The 19351-nt window shown below is 51.9% G+C and overlaps 1 protein-coding gene across 1 annotated transcript; it reads left to right on the forward strand.

Moving 5' to 3' along the window:
- Window positions 1-95: 95 nt before the first annotated feature.
- Window positions 96-18057, forward strand: EMC8 (ER membrane protein complex subunit 8). Its single transcript, XM_044255610.1, has 5 exons — window positions 96-521; window positions 8021-8097; window positions 16193-16262; window positions 16944-17038; window positions 17521-18057. Exons 1-5 carry the CDS (start codon window positions 291-293, stop codon window positions 17678-17680), a joined length of 633 nt encoding a protein of 210 aa, XP_044111545.1. The 5' UTR covers window positions 96-290; the 3' UTR covers window positions 17681-18057.
- The last annotated feature ends 1294 nt before the right edge of the window (window positions 18058-19351 follow it).

A 19351-nucleotide genomic window follows, 5' to 3' on the forward strand; every position in this document is an offset into this window, starting at 1 on the left:
AGGCCGGGCCGAGCCGCTTTACGGCGGCGCCGAGAGACGGCTTTACGGCGGCGCCCGGCCAGAAGCGCGAGCGGCGGGTGAGGCGGACGCGTCGGCTTCTCTCGGCCGGGAGTCGGTGTGTGAGGAGCCCGGCCGGCAACCGGGCCCGGCCTGTGTGCGCCTCCGCCGGCCGCGGGGCCGCGCCGGGCAGCCGCCGCCTCGTCCTACTTCTCCGCTGAGGCGCCGCGCGGCCGGGCAGGGATCCAGGCCTCCGCCGGCTCCGGGGCCTCCGGGGCCCGGCCGGGCTCAGCATGCCCGGGGTGAAGCTGACCACCCAGGCTTACTGCAAGATGGTGCTGCACGGCGCCAAGTACCCGCACTGCGCCGTCAACGGACTGCTGGTGGCCGAGAAGCAGAAGCCGCGCAAGGAGCACCTGCCGCTGAGCGGCCCGGGCGCCCACCACACCCTCTTCGTGGACTGTATCCCCCTCTTCCACGGCACCTTGGCCCTCGCCCCCATGCTGGAGGTGGCCCTGACCCTGGTAAGCGCGGGGCGGGCGGCCTCCCCTCCGCTCGGGGTCTGCGGCTGAAGAGCGCGGCTTCCCGGCTGCGCCGCGGGACGCGCCCCTCCTGCGGTCGCGGGGCGAGGGTCGGGGTGCGGCGCGGGCGTGCGGGGAGGGCTCGGCGCGGGGCCGCTGCTGGAGCAGGAGCCGTGGCGGGTGCTCTTTGGGGCGCGTCAGGGCGCGGGTCGTGGTCACTTCTTCGAGCCCGTGGCCTGTTGAGAAACAAGCCGCCGCCCACGGGGGCCGCGGCCCCGCAGCGTTGCTGTCTGGACGTAGACGCTGGAGCCTGGTTCCCGCGCTCCGCCCCGGAACACGTGCCTTGTCTGCCGCGGGTGTACACGCCGTGGTTCTGGGGACCTCAGTACACCGCACCCCCAGACGCGAGACACGTCCCTAGACGAGGGTAGCCTTGGTGGGGCGGGTGCTCGTCCTCCGCTTACGGAGAACGTCCCGGTCCCCGCTGGTGCCTTAGCCACGCTGCGCCCTTGGGTTCAGTTTGCTTGCTTTAAGCTAGCTCTGCCCCCAGCGCGGGGCTTGAACTCAGCACCTTGGGGTCGGGAGCCGGGCGCCCTCTGGAAGCCACCCGGGGTTTCAAAGGCCAAGGGCTCTTTGTGACATTAGAAAGACCTTTCTGGCCAGCGCTCTGGGGTGTCTGCTCCAAGGACGGCCTTACTGCGGTGCGGATCGGGGAGCTCGAGCGTGCAGATCGGCCGGCTGGTAGCGGGGTTGTAGGCTCCTGGGGGCTGATGAGCGGCGGAGGAACGACCACTTGCGAGTTCCCCCCAGTTGTCACACCCTCCGGTGTTAAAACCTCCCGTAACCTCAGAGCTGCCTCAGTACCTGAGTTGATACTGTTTACCTTCCGCTTAAAAGTAAGCTACGACCCTAAAAAAAGTTAGCTCATAGAGGAAGTAGTACATTTGAGGTGTAGGCAGAGCTCCTTTGTCTGTACTTAGCACCAAGCGAAATGAAACCGTCTCATGATTCCCTGAGTTATGACACCCATGGAAGCAGGAAGTACCCGGGGCCAACAGTCCCACCCCGAGGTTACCGGGCACATCTTTGAGTGCCTGTTAAACGGAGCCGTGGTGTGAATTTCCTCATAGGATCTCCGGAGAGGACATGGGTAAGACGTAGGTATTTAGCCCTTGAAGAAACGCGCTGTCAGTACAGATCATGGCTGAGGTGTGTGTGGGTGTAACACACGTCTTTTCACCCAGCTGCCTCCATTACTCTGTTCTCGGGACGCGCAGGGTGGCTGGATGTGTGAGGTGCGGTCACTTGCAGGGAGCTGGACTTACCAGGAGCATGAATGCGGGATTGTTCCGTTTTCCAGCCGCGTGCCAGGCCTGTGCTGGGCTGTGGGTCACAAAACCTGCCAAGCACTCGAGCTCGCAGGAAGCAGAGAGTACATACCGAGAGTAAGTGGTGTGTGGGTTCAAGCAGAAAGTCGTGAGAGGTCCCCCGCTAACCCGGGAAGGCAGCTAGGCTGCCGGAGAAATGGACAAGCAAGGAGTGACACAGTGGGCCAGCCATGGTAATGGCAGGGGCAGGGGGGGTGGGTGCGTGGGTAGAGGGAGGTGAAGAGAGAGCATTCAAGGCAGAGGGACCAGAGAAAGGGCAAAGACCAGAGAAAATGGGGTGGGGAGGGGCACTGGATTGTAAAGGGACCAGGGGCAGAAAGCGGTGAGCAGCAGACAGATTGCATTGTACAGCAGCTTGCAGATCACACAGAGAAGCTGGGGCGCCATCATGAGGACCGGGAAGCCACTGGAGGAGAGTGGCACAGCTGGATTTGTGTCCCGAAGTGATGGCTGCAGCCAGGAGACCAGAGGCAGTGGCCGCCCACACTGAGTGCAGTGTGCCTGCAGACGAGACATCCGAGAGACCAGGAGGGAGAATCCACAGGACTCGGTGACTAATCATGTGTGAACAGAGGGAGAAGGAAATAAGGGAGACACGTTGGTGTCTGATTTACGCATTAGAAGACAGTGGTGCCATTTATTGAGGGATAGTGAAGATGATCCAGTGTTGAACGTTGAAAATGGGTCTGGAGTTCAGAAGGTGAGGGGCTGGAGGCGTAGATTGAGAATCGGTAGCTTCTCGGTGACCTTTGAAGCTGGGAGAGCAGGCTGTACAGGGCAGCGTGTGGAACGAGGAGGGAGCTGTGCGCAGAAGCATGGGGAGCTGTTGCTTCTGCGGGGTGGACGGAAGAAGAGTTGGCCAGCTGGCCCAGGCGTAGCCAGAGGGGCGAGGTGTATTGCCTTAAGTCCATTTAAAATCCTATCGGAAATACCTAAGCATCTTAAAGACAAACTTGAGCCTCAGGTGGGATCGTGAAAGTATTACTAGTGCTTTTCATCCTTAAGCAAACTTCACGGGGTGAAAGCGTTATGTTACTGTTAGAAGATGTAAACGCAACACTGGAGGGAATTAGACGCACAAACTATAAGCAACTGCCTTGGAGTCGCTTTATGTGAATTTTCCCCGAGGAGCAGAGCTGCCTCCCAAACCACTTACCCAGGGAGGGAAGATGCCCAGAGGAGACCTCGACTCTTAAAATAGCCCGCTGCCGTCAGGCTGTTAAGAGGGAGAGGGGCACCGCATGCGGCCCTGTTTCGGCCTTGCTCCCGTGTCACTCCACTCCGCCCTGACCCTCAGCTTGCAGCACTTCCCCCAGACATGCCCATCAGAGTTTAAGGCTCCCGTCCGGCAAAGTTAAGTCTAAACTAGATTCTCTGCAACAGCATTTTTTTTTTAAAAGATTTTATTTATTTATTTGACAGAGATCACAAGTAGGCAGAGAAGCAGGCAGATAGATAGGAAGGGAAGCAGGCCCCCTGCTGAGCAGAGAGCCCGACGTGGGACCCGACCCCAGGACCCTGAGATCATGACCTGAGCCGAAGGCAGCAGCCTAACCCACTGAGCCACCCAGGCGCCCGCATTTTTTTTTTTTAAAGTGAAGCCCAACTCGGTGCGTGAATTCACAACCCTGAGATCAAGACCTGAGCTGAGACAAAGGGTCAGACACGTAACCAACTGAGCCACCCAGGCTCCCCCTCTGAAAAATTTTTACTGGGTGAAGGTATTTAGGTTTGTGCTGTTCAGCGTGTGACTTAGCAACGTTACAGCCTGAAGGCAATGAAAAATCTCGGCATGGGGAGCTGTTCTTGATCAGTGTGTCAGCCGCGGTAGATGTGATTTTACTAAGGTTCTAACTAAATCCATGAAACTATACAACTGAGACTTTATTCCCAGGCTTTTTTCTACTCAGGGAGTTTCATATCGTAGTTATTTTTAGTAAGGGGGAAAGACGCACTTGATGCGCGGCCGTCAAAGGGCGGCATCAGATTCCTTTGAAAAGCTTTGCATTATAATTTTCCACTTAAAATCCTTGCATTTCTGGGTGCTTTTCATTTTAAGTACTTACGCCTGTTATTTATCCTTATAACCCTTTGACGTAGGTAGTGATGGAATTATTTCTAATAGCAAAAATCCATAAAATGTTAGCGGGAAAATTAGCATAGATCTGCTGTTTCTGTAATCCCTTTTTGTCCTTTTCCCCTCGTTGATTTCCTAGTTCTGGGAGCTGCTTTTGATTACATTCTTCCAGGGTGACTTTCTGATTTGCCATTTGGTCTGATCACCTTGATTTCGGCCCAGAATTCTTTCTGCCGCCTCCTTGTGTGCCTTCTCTGTGCTCATTTGCGTGGGCTGCTGTCCTCCAGCTCTTCCCTAGCCCTGTTTTCTCTCCAGAACATTGACATTGACATGCTAGCCAGGGAGAGGGAGACGGCTGCTCGGGTCCTCTCTTCCGTTCTTCCCTCTGACTTCACCCTCTCCCCTTTGCCTTCAGAGCTCTTTCATGGCTTCTGCTCCTTCCCAGGCCATAGGAAAACCAGCCTCCCACTTGAAAAGGAGCTTTTCTTCTCCGTGAATCTAGCCAGCCCTCTCCTTGGGCTCCCAACACCTGCTTGTTGCTGCAGACAGTGAGGCTCACAGACACCCTCAGCTTTTAAGTGGCAAGTGTGGGAGTGGCGCCCTCCTCCGAGTGGCTCTTACCAGTTCTCTCTCACCTGCTTCGTGGCGATGGCATAGTCGTGTGAGGTAACGGTGCGGATTACAGTGTCACGCGTGCAAATACAGGCAGGTGTGCAGAGAGGAGCCGCTTTCCTTGTGCGGAGCTGAGCTGGGAATGAACGAGTAGGGTCCGGTGCCTTGCGCAGTTCTCCTGTGCACCCGAGATGGAACAAGCCAGAAAGGCACTGGGCAGAGGGTGGCAGCTTATGCACGGTAGAAGTGTCCTTCTCCCCCTCTGGAAGGTGAAAGAAACTACAGAGCCAGTGTGAAGTTAGTCCCTGTTGCAGTCAGTTGTAGTAAGTTGACATCAGGTTTCAGGGTGCCGTCCTGAACTGGGGTCTTCGTTTGGATTGTTCACACGATGTGTGGCAGGTGAGCAGGGAAAATGGAAAATGGATTCACAGAGAACAGAGGGACAGCTGCTCAGTTCCTTTGCCATGACCTGTCCCGCTTGGGCATGAACTGGCTTGACTGAGCCAGCTGCCTCTCAGATCCACTAAAGCTTTTCATTAATGAGCCATTTGGGCTTTCTCCAGGATTCCGGAGCCCCTCAAGCCCTGCCCACCCCATCCTTGCCTCCCCCTGCTCACTCTGCTCGCCTTCTGGCCACCGACTTGTACCACGCTCCAGGTCACTCTCACCCAATAAGGTCTGGCTCCATTTCTGAAAGCGCCAAAGAAAATGTTTCCATCTAATTAAAAACTTGTTCACGCAACCTCTCTGCAGGCTCTGGTACCTGATGGGAGCCCTCAGTTCTACATGCACCCTTTGGTGTTTTCCATTTTTCATTTGTGTGTCTGCCTGGACAGCTGTGGACAGGCCGTACATGCCCATCATAAGCATCCTCAGGGGCACCTGGGTGCCTCAGTCATTGAGCCTCTGACTCTTGGTTTGGACCCAGGTCATGATCTCATGGGTTAGGGGATCGAGCCCCACAGTTCCACATTCAGCGGGGAGTCTGCTTGGGGGGTCTCTCCCTCTGCCCCTCCCACTGGTCATGCGCGCTCCCTGTCTCAAATAAATAAGTCTTTAAAAAAAAAAAAAAAAAAACTAAAATAAGCACCTTTATAGTTAACTTGGTTGTCCTTGCTTGAATCATTCGAAAGTTTTAAAACCAAACCAGAGCTTCTATGACCTGGTTTGCTTTGGGGCAGTCTCTTCAGAGAGTTCTCCTGGAAGTTCAAGGTCATGACACCATTTTCCTGCTGGACTTGGTTAGGTCCTTATTGGTCACAAGAATCACCTTCACGTCAGGTACTTTGTGTGCTCCCTGAGGACAGATGCAGGGTGATACCGTGTGCCTCTGCTGGGGGACAAGTCCCCACTGTACCTCCCTTCCGGGAAGGGATCTAGGAGCAGCTTGGAGTGCTCACTAAAGACAGCTCCTGGAGTGGTCAGAACAGCCACAGCAGCGAGTAATAATCCGCAGAGTAAATGTAGCTGCAGTCCGCCAGAAGTGGTCCCCAACATGTCTGCATCCTAATGCTCGGAGCCTGTGACTCTCTGACCTTCCTTGGGAAAGGGACTTTGCAAATGAGTTTAAGATAAGGACCCTGAGGCAGGGAGATGGACCTGGTTTATATGCTGGGCCCCTTCCTTCTTAGAAGGAAATAGGAAAGGCAGGATCAGAGAAAGGAGATGTGACTAGGAAGCAAAGGTCAGAGTGATGTGGTCACCTGTCAAGGAATGTGAGTGACCTCTAGAGGGAGGACGAGGCAAGGAGTGGATTCTCCCCTATAGCTTCCAGAAGGAATCAGTCCTTCTGACTCATTTATTTATTTATTTTAAAGATTTTGTTTCTTTGAGAGAGGGAGAGAGCACAGAGGAAAAAGTAGACTCCCTGCTGAGCAGAGAGCCCTATGCTGGGCTTGATCCCAACACCCTGAGATCAGGAACTGAACCGAAGGCAGACACGCTTAACTGACTGAGCCACCCAGATGCCCGTATGCTGACCCATTTTAGACTTATCTTTAGTTCTGACTCTGGATAAAGGTACAGGCCTCACCAGAGAGCCAGGAGAGGGATGCCCGAGTGGTCAGCGAGGACACACTCAAGAGGCTGGTCTTTGAGTAGAAGCAAAGGCTGAGAGCGCTACACTGAAGGGGAGGCTCATCTTTGGGGGTTGAGGTCAGGGAATGCGGCAGATGCCGGATTTTAGAGCCAGGCTATGCCCTTCGGTGCTGCAAAGAGACAGGTTTAGAGGAAAAGGAAAGAAATTGCCACAGTAAGCAGCAAGAGAAAGTTTCTGGAACGCGCGTTCCTTTAAGAGGTGATGGAAGCAAAATGGAAGTGATTGGTAACAAAGTTACAGTTAAAGAGCCATTGTAAGTATTTTGGAGACATAACCCTGATCTTTTGGGTGGGTGACCAAAACACGTAATTGGTTCAGTGAGCCTTGGTTTTGACCCAATATGGTAATTTGTGAGCTCTTAGGAGGCCAAAATTATTATTCTAATCCTTGTGTGAGCCAGGGAACCTTGGACTCTAACCCTCTTGTGAAGTCTGCTTTTAGTCGTAGGGAACACTTTGCCCGAGCCCCAAACTAGAATCCAAGAAAAAAAGTAATACAGCCATGTTTTTTGAAAAAGAAGAGTATTTTTAACTAGTTAATTTGCTCTGAAAAACGATTAATTTTATTTTCTCTTCTGCAGACTGAGAATAGAATTTATCGCAGTATAGTATTAAAATTCCATTATGGCAAAAACAGGATGACATTTTGTTGTTTTTAGTAATGGCATTAGACCTGCAGGAAGTTAAATCTGATGCGGGAGGAGTGGCATTATAAGACAGACAAACGCTTTGACAGGGAGTTGAGTGGAAGAGAGTGTGTTTGTGCATGCCTGTGTACGCACCCATGTACCCGTTTACCCCATACACTAACATGAAGTGTTTCTGTGGTTTGTTGCTAGGAACACAGAGATTTAAATACAACATAAAAAGACTTAGCTTCAAGAGACCAAGGTCCCATTCTGGTCCTGCTCCGTGGCTGTGCAAACTTAGGGCACCTCTAGCTTTAGTTTGCTTATCTGTGGAGGCTTGACCCCAAGAGCACAAGGGCTGCTCAAGCCCCAGAATGCCTCCATTCTTGCTGTCTTAAGAGCAGGTGGGTAGAGAGGGCCCCACCTCCCCACGGTGCCACACCTGCACTGTGTGTGTGGGCATCGCATCCCCCCAGTGAGGATGAGGCCACACTCTCCTGTTTTCTGTGGCCTGCCACAGACCATAGACAACAAGCTGGTGTGACCTTTCTCCCGGGAAAGAGGACTCAGAGATTATACTGTCTCTTGTCCCAGCATTGGAGTTATGGGGGTGGGGCCAAGGTCTCCTGTGTTTATTAAGAGGTGACATTTAAGGGAAAGTCACTCATCTTTTCCTCCCAATTTCTTTTTCCCATTCAGATTGATTCATGGTGCAAAGATAATAGCTACGTGATTGCCGGTTATTATCAAGCTAACGAACGAGTCAAGGATGCCAGGTATGTCCGTGCAAAAACCTGTGATCTGAGGGAATGATCGTGGGACAGATAGTCTCTGATGTGCCTTTTGACCTTCTGTAGGCTCTGTGAGAACAAAACCCCTCCCCGCGTTCTGTGCTTGTTTCTAGTATTTGAGAGGAACTGTGATGTGGATAATTCCAAACAACAGAAATCCTAACAGTTACATTAATTTGGGATTGTGTTTGTATCTTCTTTATTTTTGCTTGGAGGGAGTTCATGCAATGAAAGCAACAGCCAGGGGCCTCTGATTTCTGTTCCAGCTAGGAATGGTGTAGGGCAGAACATTGGGAAAGAATACTGCTCTCCTTGGGGACAAAGAAGAACGTTTAGATTTGGTGCTCTTGGGATCTGGTACTGTGAGGAAGATGTAATGCTGGCAGCTTCCTTCACATGGGCCTCTGGTTCTCACTGAGCAAGGCTGAGGACTTGGTGTGCTGTATCACTGGAAAACCCGATGACACACTGGAGTTCGGATGATTTGGGAAGGGCTCATCATTGGTTGTAACCTAAGGTCTGGCCGTATGCGCACACGGAGGGTAGTGGTGTGACAGAAGGTGGTACCATCCCCGGGCCCGAAGGGACAGTCCACATCAAAGGAAGCAGTGCCTTTCGGTTTAGGGCCACGGCCAGCAGCCAGCCTGCTGTGTATGACCTGTTAGGGAAAGCCCCAGAAGAGTCACTACCCTGACCTCCCTGGGATTTCCACCAGCCGGAAGCCAGGAGCAGATAGGAGGTCCCCCGCATGGCGCTCTCCTGCTCTCCTCACGTTGTCAGATAGCGCCAGCTGACTCCCGAGTCCAGGCGTCCAGGGGCTGCAGTAGAGGGTCCCAGACCAAAGCCCCACCTGGAGTTCTGTGCAGCAGCTTAGCGCAGGCGAGAGGGCAGACTCGGCAGAGTGTTTGGAAATACACGGTGAGCTGGTGCCTAAGGGCTGGTGAGGATGAGGTGCCAGTGCCCCGGGCAGGACTTGCAGGGAGGCGGGGTAGCCAGCGAGGTGCTGGGCTCTACACAGCCCCGTTAAAGCCCCTGCTTGGACAACCACACACGGGGCCTCTGTGGTCCTGGGACCCACCGCTCCCACTAGGACCCCTTCTCCCATCTGCTGCCATCTGCCTCCCAGGCATGGACGACTCTGTCTCTGACCCGGAGCCTTGTCGGTACTGGTCTTTGTTACACGGAAGACGGACCCCAGGCCAGGCTCTGCAGGGCAAAAGCTAAACACAGTTGGCCTTTGCCCTCAGGTTGCTGGAGGGACCATGAGAGATGCTGCCGGCCCAGCGCTCTGCTGCCAGACGGGGCCACGAGCCCTGAGGCGGGTGCAGAGGCTGTGACAGCAGGCACAGTGAGGAAGTCCTCCCCTGGGACCACCAGAGAAGTCCTCGGGGAGGGCTGTCGTCTGAATGCCCGGGAGAGTCTTGTCGAGCGCCCGTGTGAGGAGCAGGAGGGAAGAGCGTCCGGAGAGGGCTGCGTGCGGTGGACACCGGGTGGACTTGGGAGCGCCACTTCTTAAGCAGTGGGGAGATGTCCTGGGAAGGAGGGTGCCCTGAACCGAGCGGTTCTTAGCCGCTCTTGCAGAAAGACGAGGGGACCAGGCAGGAGGTAATGGCACCAGTTTGTCAAGGGTGATGCCTCCCTTTCCACCCACTTCCCCACTTCTCCCCAAATCCCCACCTCACATGGTTGCCCCAGACAGATGTGCGTGGCTCTCACCTGGGTGCCTCATTTGGCTCACGCTACTCCCATCTTCCTGCCTCCCCTCAGACCTCATTCTAGCCCCTCCCGGAAGTCTGCTACCCAGACAGCATTTTCGTGCTGCTCGGAGCTTCTAGACTTTTCTGGTACCTTCAGCTGCTCTGCTTAGGAGCTTTTGCATTCCCCCATCACTATGTTTATCTACCTACTAACAGCCCATTGCCAGATCTGTAGGGGGATTAAACATGAGCCGGGGGACAAGAGTGCCCGATCACCCTTGAGTCCCTTCTGGTCAGTCCCTGCTGGATGTAGGGGTTCAGTCCTCAGGATGTGTGGGCCGGTGCTGTGTTAGGATTTACTGGCACTGTCCTGTCTAACCCTCCCAAGGACGCTCAGGTGAAGAAAGTAGCCAGAGATGGTCACTGCACAAAGGCCACACAGCTCGGAAGCTCAGGAGCTGAGATTACACGAATTTCCTCCGCTAGTACTATCTGCCTCTGCCTGGAAAACCTTCACTTCTCTCTTCAACCAGACTTGGCTAAAAATTTCCTCTTTTTTTAGAAATATCGGTTGATTGGGATGCCTGGGTGGCTCAGTCGGTTAAGTGTCTGCTTTCGGCTCAGGTCATGATCCCAGAGTTCTGGAATCAAGCCTCGCATTGGGCTCCCTGCTCAGCAGGGAACCTGCTTCTCCCTCTCCCCGCTACTCCCCCTGCTTGTGTGTGTGTGTGTGCACGCACTCTGTCAAATAAATAAAATCTTTAAATACATATACATATATCTTTACAAGTGAGACACACACACACATATATATATATGTAGATTAGCTAATTAACGGTGTCTCATAGCACGAGCCTTAAAACCAGGTAGACTTGGATTCAAATCATAGGTGACTTACTAGTTTACCTCTTGGGCCTCAGTGGTCCTATCTCTGAAATGGTAGTAAAAGCTCATGCCTCAGAAATTGGTCTTGAGGACGAAGTGAGGCAACATAAACCGTCTTTAGCTTCGTGCTTGGTTCAAAGTACAGGTTTGTACTATTACTAGTTCTGTGTATACTTTTTTCAAAAAAGGATCATTCAAACCAACTGTTGGGACTACACCAAAATAAAAAGGTTTTGCCTGGCAAAGGGAACCATCATCAGAACAAGAAGGCAGGCTAGTAAGTGGGAGAAGATTTTTTTTTTTTTTTTAAGATTTTTTATTTATTTATTTGTCAGAGACAGAGAGAGAGAGCACAGGCAGACAGAGAGGCAGGCAGAGGCAGAGGGAGAAGCAGGCTCCCCGCCGAGCAAGGAGCCCGATGTGAGACTCGATCCCAGGACCCTGGGATCATGACCTGAGCCGAAGGCAGCTGCTTAACCAACTGAGCCACCCAGGCGTCCCAAGTGGGAGAAGATTTATGGAAATGATATATCCCATAAGGGGTCAGTATCCAAAATATATAAACGACTTAAACAACACCCAAACAAACAAAAATGGACAGAGGATCTGAATAGATGTTTTTCCAAAGAAGACATGCAGATAGCACAAGAGACTCGAGAGAGAATGGTCAGCACCACGGATCATCAGGGAAGTACCTATCAAAACCACAACGAGATGTCACCTCCCACCCATCAGAATGGCTAGGAGCAAATGCACAAGAAATACCAAGCGTGGGTGAGGACATAGAGAAAAATCCTCTGCAGTGATGGTGGGAATGCAGCCTCTGTGGGAAACAGTGTGGAGGGTCCCAAAAAGTTAAAAATAGAAATACCCTATGATCCACTAATTCCACTAATAGATAATTAACCAAAGAAGATGAGAATGAAAACACTAATTAAGAAAAATATATACACCACCATGTTTGTCATAGCACTGTTTCTAACAGCCAAGGCATGGAAGCAGCTCCTGTGTCCGTCTGTGGATGAATGGACCTGGAATACACAGCGTGTATTTACGTAGACTAGGACTCAGTCGTGAAACTGTAGGAGATCCAGCTGTCGTTTTCCGAAACACGGATGGACTTACAGGGCATTAAGCTAAGTGAAATAAGTCAGACAAGAGAAAGACAATACCATGTGATTTCCCTTACATGTGGAATCTAAAAAACAGAACAGTTCTTGGAGTGCCTGGCCGGCTCAGTCGGTGGGACGCACAGTCTTGAGTTGGGCCCCATGTTGAGTATAGAGATTACTTTTTTTTTTTTTTAATTTTATTTATTTATTTGAGAGAGAGAGAGCACAAGTAGGCAGAGAGGCAGGCAGAGAGAGGGGGGGAAGCAGGCTCCTCGCCCAGCAGAGAGCCCCATGCGGGGCTCAATCCCAGGACCCTGAGATCATGACCTGGGCCGAAGTCAGAGGCTTAACCCACCGAGCCATCCAGGCGCCCGGAGTGTAGAGATTACTTAAAAATAAAAATCTCTGAGGGGCGCCTGGGTGGCTCGGTGGGTTAGAGCCTCTGCCTTCAGCTCGGGTCATGATCCCGGGGTCTTGGGATCGAGCCCTGCATGGAGCTCTCTGCTCAGCAGGGAGCCTTCCTCCTCTCTCTCTCTCTCTGCCTGCTTCTCTGCCTACTTGTGATCTCTGCCTGTCAAATAAATAAATAAATAAATCTTTAAAAAATAAATAAATAAAAACCTTTGAGGGGCGCCTGCATGGCTCAGTGGGTTAAGCCTCTGCCTTCAGCTCAGGTCATGATCCCAGGGTGCTGGGATTGAGCCCCACATAAGGCTCTCTGCTTGGCGGGGAGCCTGCTTCCCCTGCTCTCTTTGCCTGCCTGTCTGCCTACTTGTGATCTCCGCCTGTCAAATAAATAAGTAAATAAAATCTAATTAAAAAATAAAAATCTTTGAAATAGACATGAAAAATTAATTAAATTAAAAAGGCTCTTAATTGGGGCGCCTGGGTGGCTCAGTGGTTTAAGCCTCTGCCTTCAACTCAGGTCATGATCTCGGGGTCCTGGGATCAAGCCCCACATCGGGCTCTCTGCTCAGCGGGGAGCCTGCTTCCCCCTCTCTCTCTGCCTGCCTCTCTGCCTACTTGTGATCTCTCTCTATCAAATAAATAAATAAAAATCTTTAAAAAAAAAAAAGGCTCTTAATTGCAGAGAACAACCTAGTGGTCGCCAGAGGGGAGGTGAATGGGGGATTGGGGAAAATAGGTAAAGGGGATTAAGAGGTACAAACCCGCTACAGATGAGTCACAGACATGAAAAGTACAGCATAAGAAACATAGTTTGTTTGTTGTTGTTGTTGTTGTTTTTAAAAAGGTCAGTGAGCTTTTTATGTTATAAAAAGAAATGTAAGGTGCTTGTAACAGTTTCGCTTGATTACTAAACTCTAGGTCATTGTGTCGAGTTTTATTGTAGCACTTCCTAATTGCTGGGGTTTGCTTTGTGATTTACATATCATGTGGATAAATGTCAGTACCAGGCACAGCACACTGGTCTGAAATTAGATGCTCAATAAAAAGCTTTCAGGTCGGGATTGGTCAGGCAAATGCCTAGCTTCGTGCTAGTTGGGAGGGGGAAATGGACAAAGCAGTCTCTGCCTCCAGGTGCCCTTAGTTTTATTTGATGGCTGAGGCTTCCGAGGAGCAGAGTTGATACAGCCTAGTAAGCAAAGTAGTGACCTTACTGTCATAGTGTGACAGTCCTACATTAGCAATGCAGTTAGGATTGGGGGAGGTCAGTATTTGAGACAAAGTGCATTAATACCAAAAAATGTAGACAAAATTGGCAGTTCTTTCATATACTTCTTCAGTTTATTAACTATAATCTTATAAACTCTTTTCAAAAGAGTACATTTCAGGGGTGCCTGGGTGGCTTAGTTGGTTAAGCGTCTGCCTTCGGCTCAGTCATGATCCCAGGGTCCTGGGATAGAGCCCCAGTCAGGCTCCCTGCTCCACGGGAAGCCTGCTTCTCCCTCTCCCACACCCTCTGCCTATGTTCCCTCTCTCACTTTGTCTCTCTCTGTCAAATAAATAAATAAAATCTTTAAAAAGGAAAAAAAAAAAAAAAACAGAATACATCTTAGAGGTACCTGGGTGGCTCAGTCAGTTGAGCATCTATCTTCAGCTCAGGTCATGATCCCAGGGTCCTGGGATAGAGCCCCACATTGGGCTCCCTGCTCAGCAGGGATCCTGCTTCTCCCTCTCCTTCTGTCCCTCCCCACCCCTGCTCGTGTTCTCTTTTTCTCTCAAATAAATAAAATCTTTTTTAAAAATTTTAAATTTGAGTTCTTGGGCATCTGAAGTGGTAGTTCTTGTTTTTGGTGAATGCTTCTTGACACCTTTCCTAATAAAAGTCACTGGCTACCATGATCATCATAAGTGTTAGGATGATAGTTTTGTAAGTTTCTTTATGGCAGATGCTTTATGCAAATGCTGGCTTCTTTTCCCTTTGCACCTGAGGTGTGAACGAGCTAGGGACAGGAGTGTGTGTTGTCCACATTTTGTGGAAGAACAGGCGGGCCTCCGTGGCTCCAGTCCTGATTGTTGCCTTTGCCATCTGAGCCGCGGGAACTGTGCACCTCCTGGCTCCTGAGAAACACAGTGTAGCTCTGCTGTCCTTTGCACACCTTTCCATGGTGGCCTGGGGGACAGGAACCCCTGGGGCCCTTTCTCTTTGAAGCTGCCTTGTTGTTTCATTTTTCCTAATTCTGTAGACTTACAGTCAGCACATCACTACAGATTCTCAGTTTTGAACATGAAAATAGAATACTTAGATAAAATAATTCTTTTTCATAAAACACTATTAATCTGGGGCACCTGGGTGGCTCAGTGGGTTAAAGCCTCTGCCTTCAGCTCAGGTCATGATCCCAGGGTCCTGGGATCGAGCCCCACATCGGTCTCTCTGCCCAGCAGGGAGCCTGCTTCCCCCTCTCTCTGTTTCTTCCTGCCTCTCTGGCTACTTGTGATCTCTGTCTGTGAAATAAATAAATAAAATCTTTAAAAAAAAAAATAGACTATTAATCTGCCTTTTTTTTTTCCAGCTCAGTCACTACATAATTTTATAGTGTGTTTCCTTAAGTAAACCCGCAATTATCAGTGTGTTTTTATGGCCGTTAAAATATACTTGGCTCAGTCCTTGCTTCAAAAAGCAGAGGCTTTCATTGTGCTGGGAAGATAAGATGCACGAAAAGTCAACTGTGTGCTGAGGAGTAGGTGTTAAAGCACTTTAGAAATAAACAGGGTTTAGAGACAGGACAAACGGGCCCCCTTGGGGGCAGTGTGGCAAGAGCTCCCACAGAGGACCGTGTTTTCTGGACGTGAAAGATGGGAAGCAATGCAGTCAGCAGAGACCGATGTGCAAGGGCATCCCAGCAGGGAACAGTGGGAGTGAGGGGAGGGGCGTGTGAGGGAGACCGTCTGTAGACCGCTCCCCGGAAATTAAAGCCGCACAAGACTGCATCTGTGAGCAGGAGCGGCGGCTAGGTCCGCAGGGAGAAAGGCCTGGCTCTCCCAGGCTGAGGACCTCACAAGCAGTGGAGGCCAGCAGGGAACAGGATAGAAGTTTCACTTCAGGAAAATGGATCTAAAGAGAGTTTTCAGGGTACATGAACTAAGAAGAGCCTAGAACTTGAGACCAGTTAGGAAGCAATTTTGGAAACCCAGATATGGAGCGAACACCTCAACACAGCAGATGGCAGGGTGACCAGAGGAGGCGGAGGCGAGGAGCGGGTATGCAGCCCCGCCGGTGTACAGCCCTGGTGAGGGGCCAAAGACAAGTAGCAGATCCCAGAACCTAGAGCAGGCTGGCAGCCCAGACGCAGGGGACTCTAGCTGGGTGACCAGGGAGGGTGGGGGATGCTAGGCAGGCCTCCAGGGTACTGCCCCTCGAAGGTAAGGGGCAGGCGCCAGATTGCACAGTGCGGTGACCAAGTGGCACCAAGGGACAAGACTGTCAGTTCATTAAAGTATATCAATAAAATATATTAATAATATTAATATATTAAAGTTTAATCAGAAACATGGTTGAGGGGCACCTGGGTGGCTCAGTGGGTTAAAGCCTCTGCCTTTAGCTCAGGTCATGATCCCAGGGTCCTGGGATCAAGCCCCGCATCGGGCTCTCTGCTCAGCAGGGAGCCTGCTTCCTCCTCTCCTTCTGCCTGGCTCTCTGCCTGCTTGTGATCTCTGTCTGTTAAATAAATAAGTAAAATCTTTTTGAAAATTTTAAAAAATAAATAAACAAATAAAGATGCCTTTTCCGGAACGCACTGACGTGCTTTGCACCATGCTTCCCATCGCCCTTTCCTTGGCACAAGGTCACCTCTGACAGTCCTGAGGAGCGCACAGGTAAGGGGCACCGCCCTTAGTGGCCGTGCCTGTGAGCCCCGCCTTGGGGAGGCTGTGCAGGGTGGCGGAAGCTGGCGCGCAGTCGACTCACTGCTGCGTCTTTTGCAGTCCGAACCAGGTCGCAGAAAAGGTGGCCTCCAGAATCGCCGAGGGCTTCAGCGATACGGCTCTCATCATGGTGAGTCCCTCTTGGGTGCGGTGGTGTTCTCAGTTGCCAGGACGGCTGCTGAGCGTCCTCTCGCTAACATGGAGCTGGAGCCCTGAGCCGTCTTCTGTGCAGGCGCTCCGGCAGCCCAGTGCTGCCCTCTGTGGTCTCCTCCCGCTGCAGAGCCAGGCCTGCTGAATCCCACGCTCGCTCCATGTCTCCAGGCCTGGGCCGGGGGGAGGGTTGGGGGGGGCGGCATTCCTGCTCAGCGGCTCTCAAAGTGGGGTTCTGTGCCAGCCGCATCAGCGCCACTTGGGAACTTGTCAGAAGTGCAGATCCTCGGGTCCCGGGTGGCTGCTTCAATAAGCTTCCAGATGATTCTGACTCACGCTCAAGCGCGAGGGCCACTGAATTAGCCGACCGCCCACAGGGAAGGCAGAAGTCAGGTAGACAGTAGCGAACATCAAAAGCCTTGTTAAACGGGCTCCGTTCAGACAGGATTCGAGCAGGGAGAGAAGTAGTACTCAGACGCTCGCTGTCGTGGAGACCCTGTAGCCCTGCGTGTGTTCTGCATAGCGTGGTTAGCCTCGGGCCACGTGCGAGACGCAGCGGATTTGCAGTGTCTGCGCCGCGGGGTGCGAGCGGCCCTGCAGAGCCAGGCCACCGGCCCTTTGTTAGCCGTGTTCACGAGTGCGTCCTCTGTCTTGTGCACAGGTGGACAACACTAAGTTCACGATGGACTGCGTGGTGCCTACGATCCACGTGTACGAACACCACGAAAACAGATGGCGGTGCAGGGACCCACACTAGTGAGTGCCGCGTTCTCGCGATGACCTCTTCGTGGCGTGGGGCTGGGGGGCTGCTGTTCCCAGGTACCCGGTGCCCCCAGGAGGCTGGCCCTGGCCTTCTGCTTTTAAGTTGGCACATTCTCCAGGGCAGTGTACAAACAACAGAAATCCCGCATGCTCCCCGGCTCCCGAGAGAGCCTGAGTGTTCCTCCCGGGGCTTCTGCTCCCCGCCCAGGGGCGCCACTCTCGGCATTTGCTTTGGTCATTTATAATCACCACCGCCCTCCAGCATCTTCAGATTTTCCTCTGGAGGGGGTCTCTTTCATGTCATGACCGTGCTGCGTAGTCTGTATGCACATCTGTGTGTGTGAAACATGCGTGTTCGCTGCCATTCGCCATTGTTCTCCTTTATGCCACTGTGTGTGCCCCCGGTTTTCTGGTCCTCGGTTGGAAAGCCGCCTGTTTTTCACCGAGAGGCTGATCTCTCCGGTTTCACCTCGTAGTGATTACTGCGAAGACTGGCCAGAGGCGCAGAGGATCTCCGCGGCGCTCCTGGACAGCCGGTCCTACGAAGCTCTTGTGGATTTCGATAACCACCTGGACGACATTCGGAATGACTGGACCAACCCAGAGATCAATAAAGCTGTTCTGCATCTGTGCTAGGGAGGGGTTTGGTGACTGCTCTCTGCATTTCCACTACACTGGGGAAGAAAGCTATTTTTAAATGTAAATAAGATCTCTCCTAGCCTGTGTGGAAAGCTGACCATTTTCAGAGGTGGCACATGCCCGGACAGAGGCAGACTGTCATCAGCCGTCTTTTTAATGCAGAGTCTAGAGAGGGGCAGACTGTCCCATCTGACCGTCCCTGTGGAGTCCTTCCCACTTGTATGTTGCTCTGACCTCCAAATCAAAGCTGTTTCTGCTTGTCCGAGATTGTTCCTATTAAACAGTTTTAACTAACCTTTTACAATCTGGAGAGAATACTTTTTAAGGCTTATGAACTACCTTTTAAAGAAAAAAAGAAAAAAGCCCAGATCTTATACTTGTGTGAGTGTTTGTGAGTTTTCATCCCATCGGGTTTGTGTCGTCCGGACCCGGGCCTGGGTGCGCGGCTGTGAACAGAGCCGCTCCGAGCCGGTCGGGCTCATGGAGCTGTCACGACCACTCAGTGGGAATAATGCCACTGTTGCCCGAGAAACCTTCATCGTTAAGGGTAAAAACAGCGCCGCCGGTAACGGGAACGTGGATGGGAGCAGAGTGTAATGCTTCTCAGTCAGCCAGAAAGCTTGTAAACCTGTGGAATCAAAACAGGGAAAATGGAATTGTGTTAAGATGGTCTTTAAAGGGGCGCCTGGGTGGCTCAGTGGGTTAAAACCTCTGCCTTCGGCTCAGGTCATGATCTCCGGGTCCTGGGATCGAGCCCCACATCGGGCTCTCTGCTCAGCGGGGAGCCTGCTTCCCCCTCTCTCTCTGCCTGCCTCTCTGCCTACTTGTGATCTCTCTCTGTCAAATAAATAAATAAAATCTTTTTAAAAAAAAAAGGATGGTCTTCAAAAGGCAAAAATCAGTCCCAGCTCCTAACTCACTTCCATGCTTATATTAAGTGATTCTAATCTGTTCTCAGAGTAATTTTTTCTTCTGTATTTGAAGCAACAGAAGCCAAATAAAACTTAGACCCCCCCCCGAGTTTTGCAGAGCACTCTGTAGTTTGTATAGTCGGAACCCTGGGTGAGGCTTTTAAGCGCCCTCCTGGGAGATCATGGGGAGACTTGGTGGTTCTGCTGCATTTTTTCTTTCCTAGATGAGTCATTTCCTCCGCCCTTTCTTCAGATACATCCCCTTAATTTTTGAAGCTGGTGTTACTTTGTGTGCGGACACAGATGGAGGGGTGACGGGTGGGCACGCTCTCTCCCTCACTCCCCGCCTTGGATGCCTGTCCCGTTACAGACGGAGCGCGGTGAGCGGTCTCGCTCCCACTGGGCTTGTGTGTGTTTCCGAAAGGGAGAAGGATGGCCTCCAGCCTTTACCTGGATTAAATGCTCTTTTCCTGGGTTAAACAGAGTCTGTGCTCCCTGCAGCTCCAGGTCAAGGAACTGGCGGAGCCATCCCGAATGAAGGTGTGGCTAAGGCCCGTTTGCAGGCGTCGCGTTTTGAAGACCCACTCTTTTCCCTCATTGTCACCTCTCCCCGCAATGCTTGTACTTGCTTTTCCCACACACTTTCCGGGAGCGTTGTGCTGCCCTCCGGTTCGGATTTCGGCCTAGACCCAGGCCCCCCTTTCTGTGGCTGAGTCAGGCGTATGTTTTCAGAAGAATGTGTGTTACATATTCCAAA

Source organism: Neovison vison, chromosome 7 (assembly GCF_020171115.1).
Source record: "Neovison vison isolate M4711 chromosome 7, ASM_NN_V1, whole genome shotgun sequence".
Lineage (NCBI taxonomy): Eukaryota > Metazoa > Chordata > Mammalia > Carnivora > Mustelidae > Neogale > Neogale vison.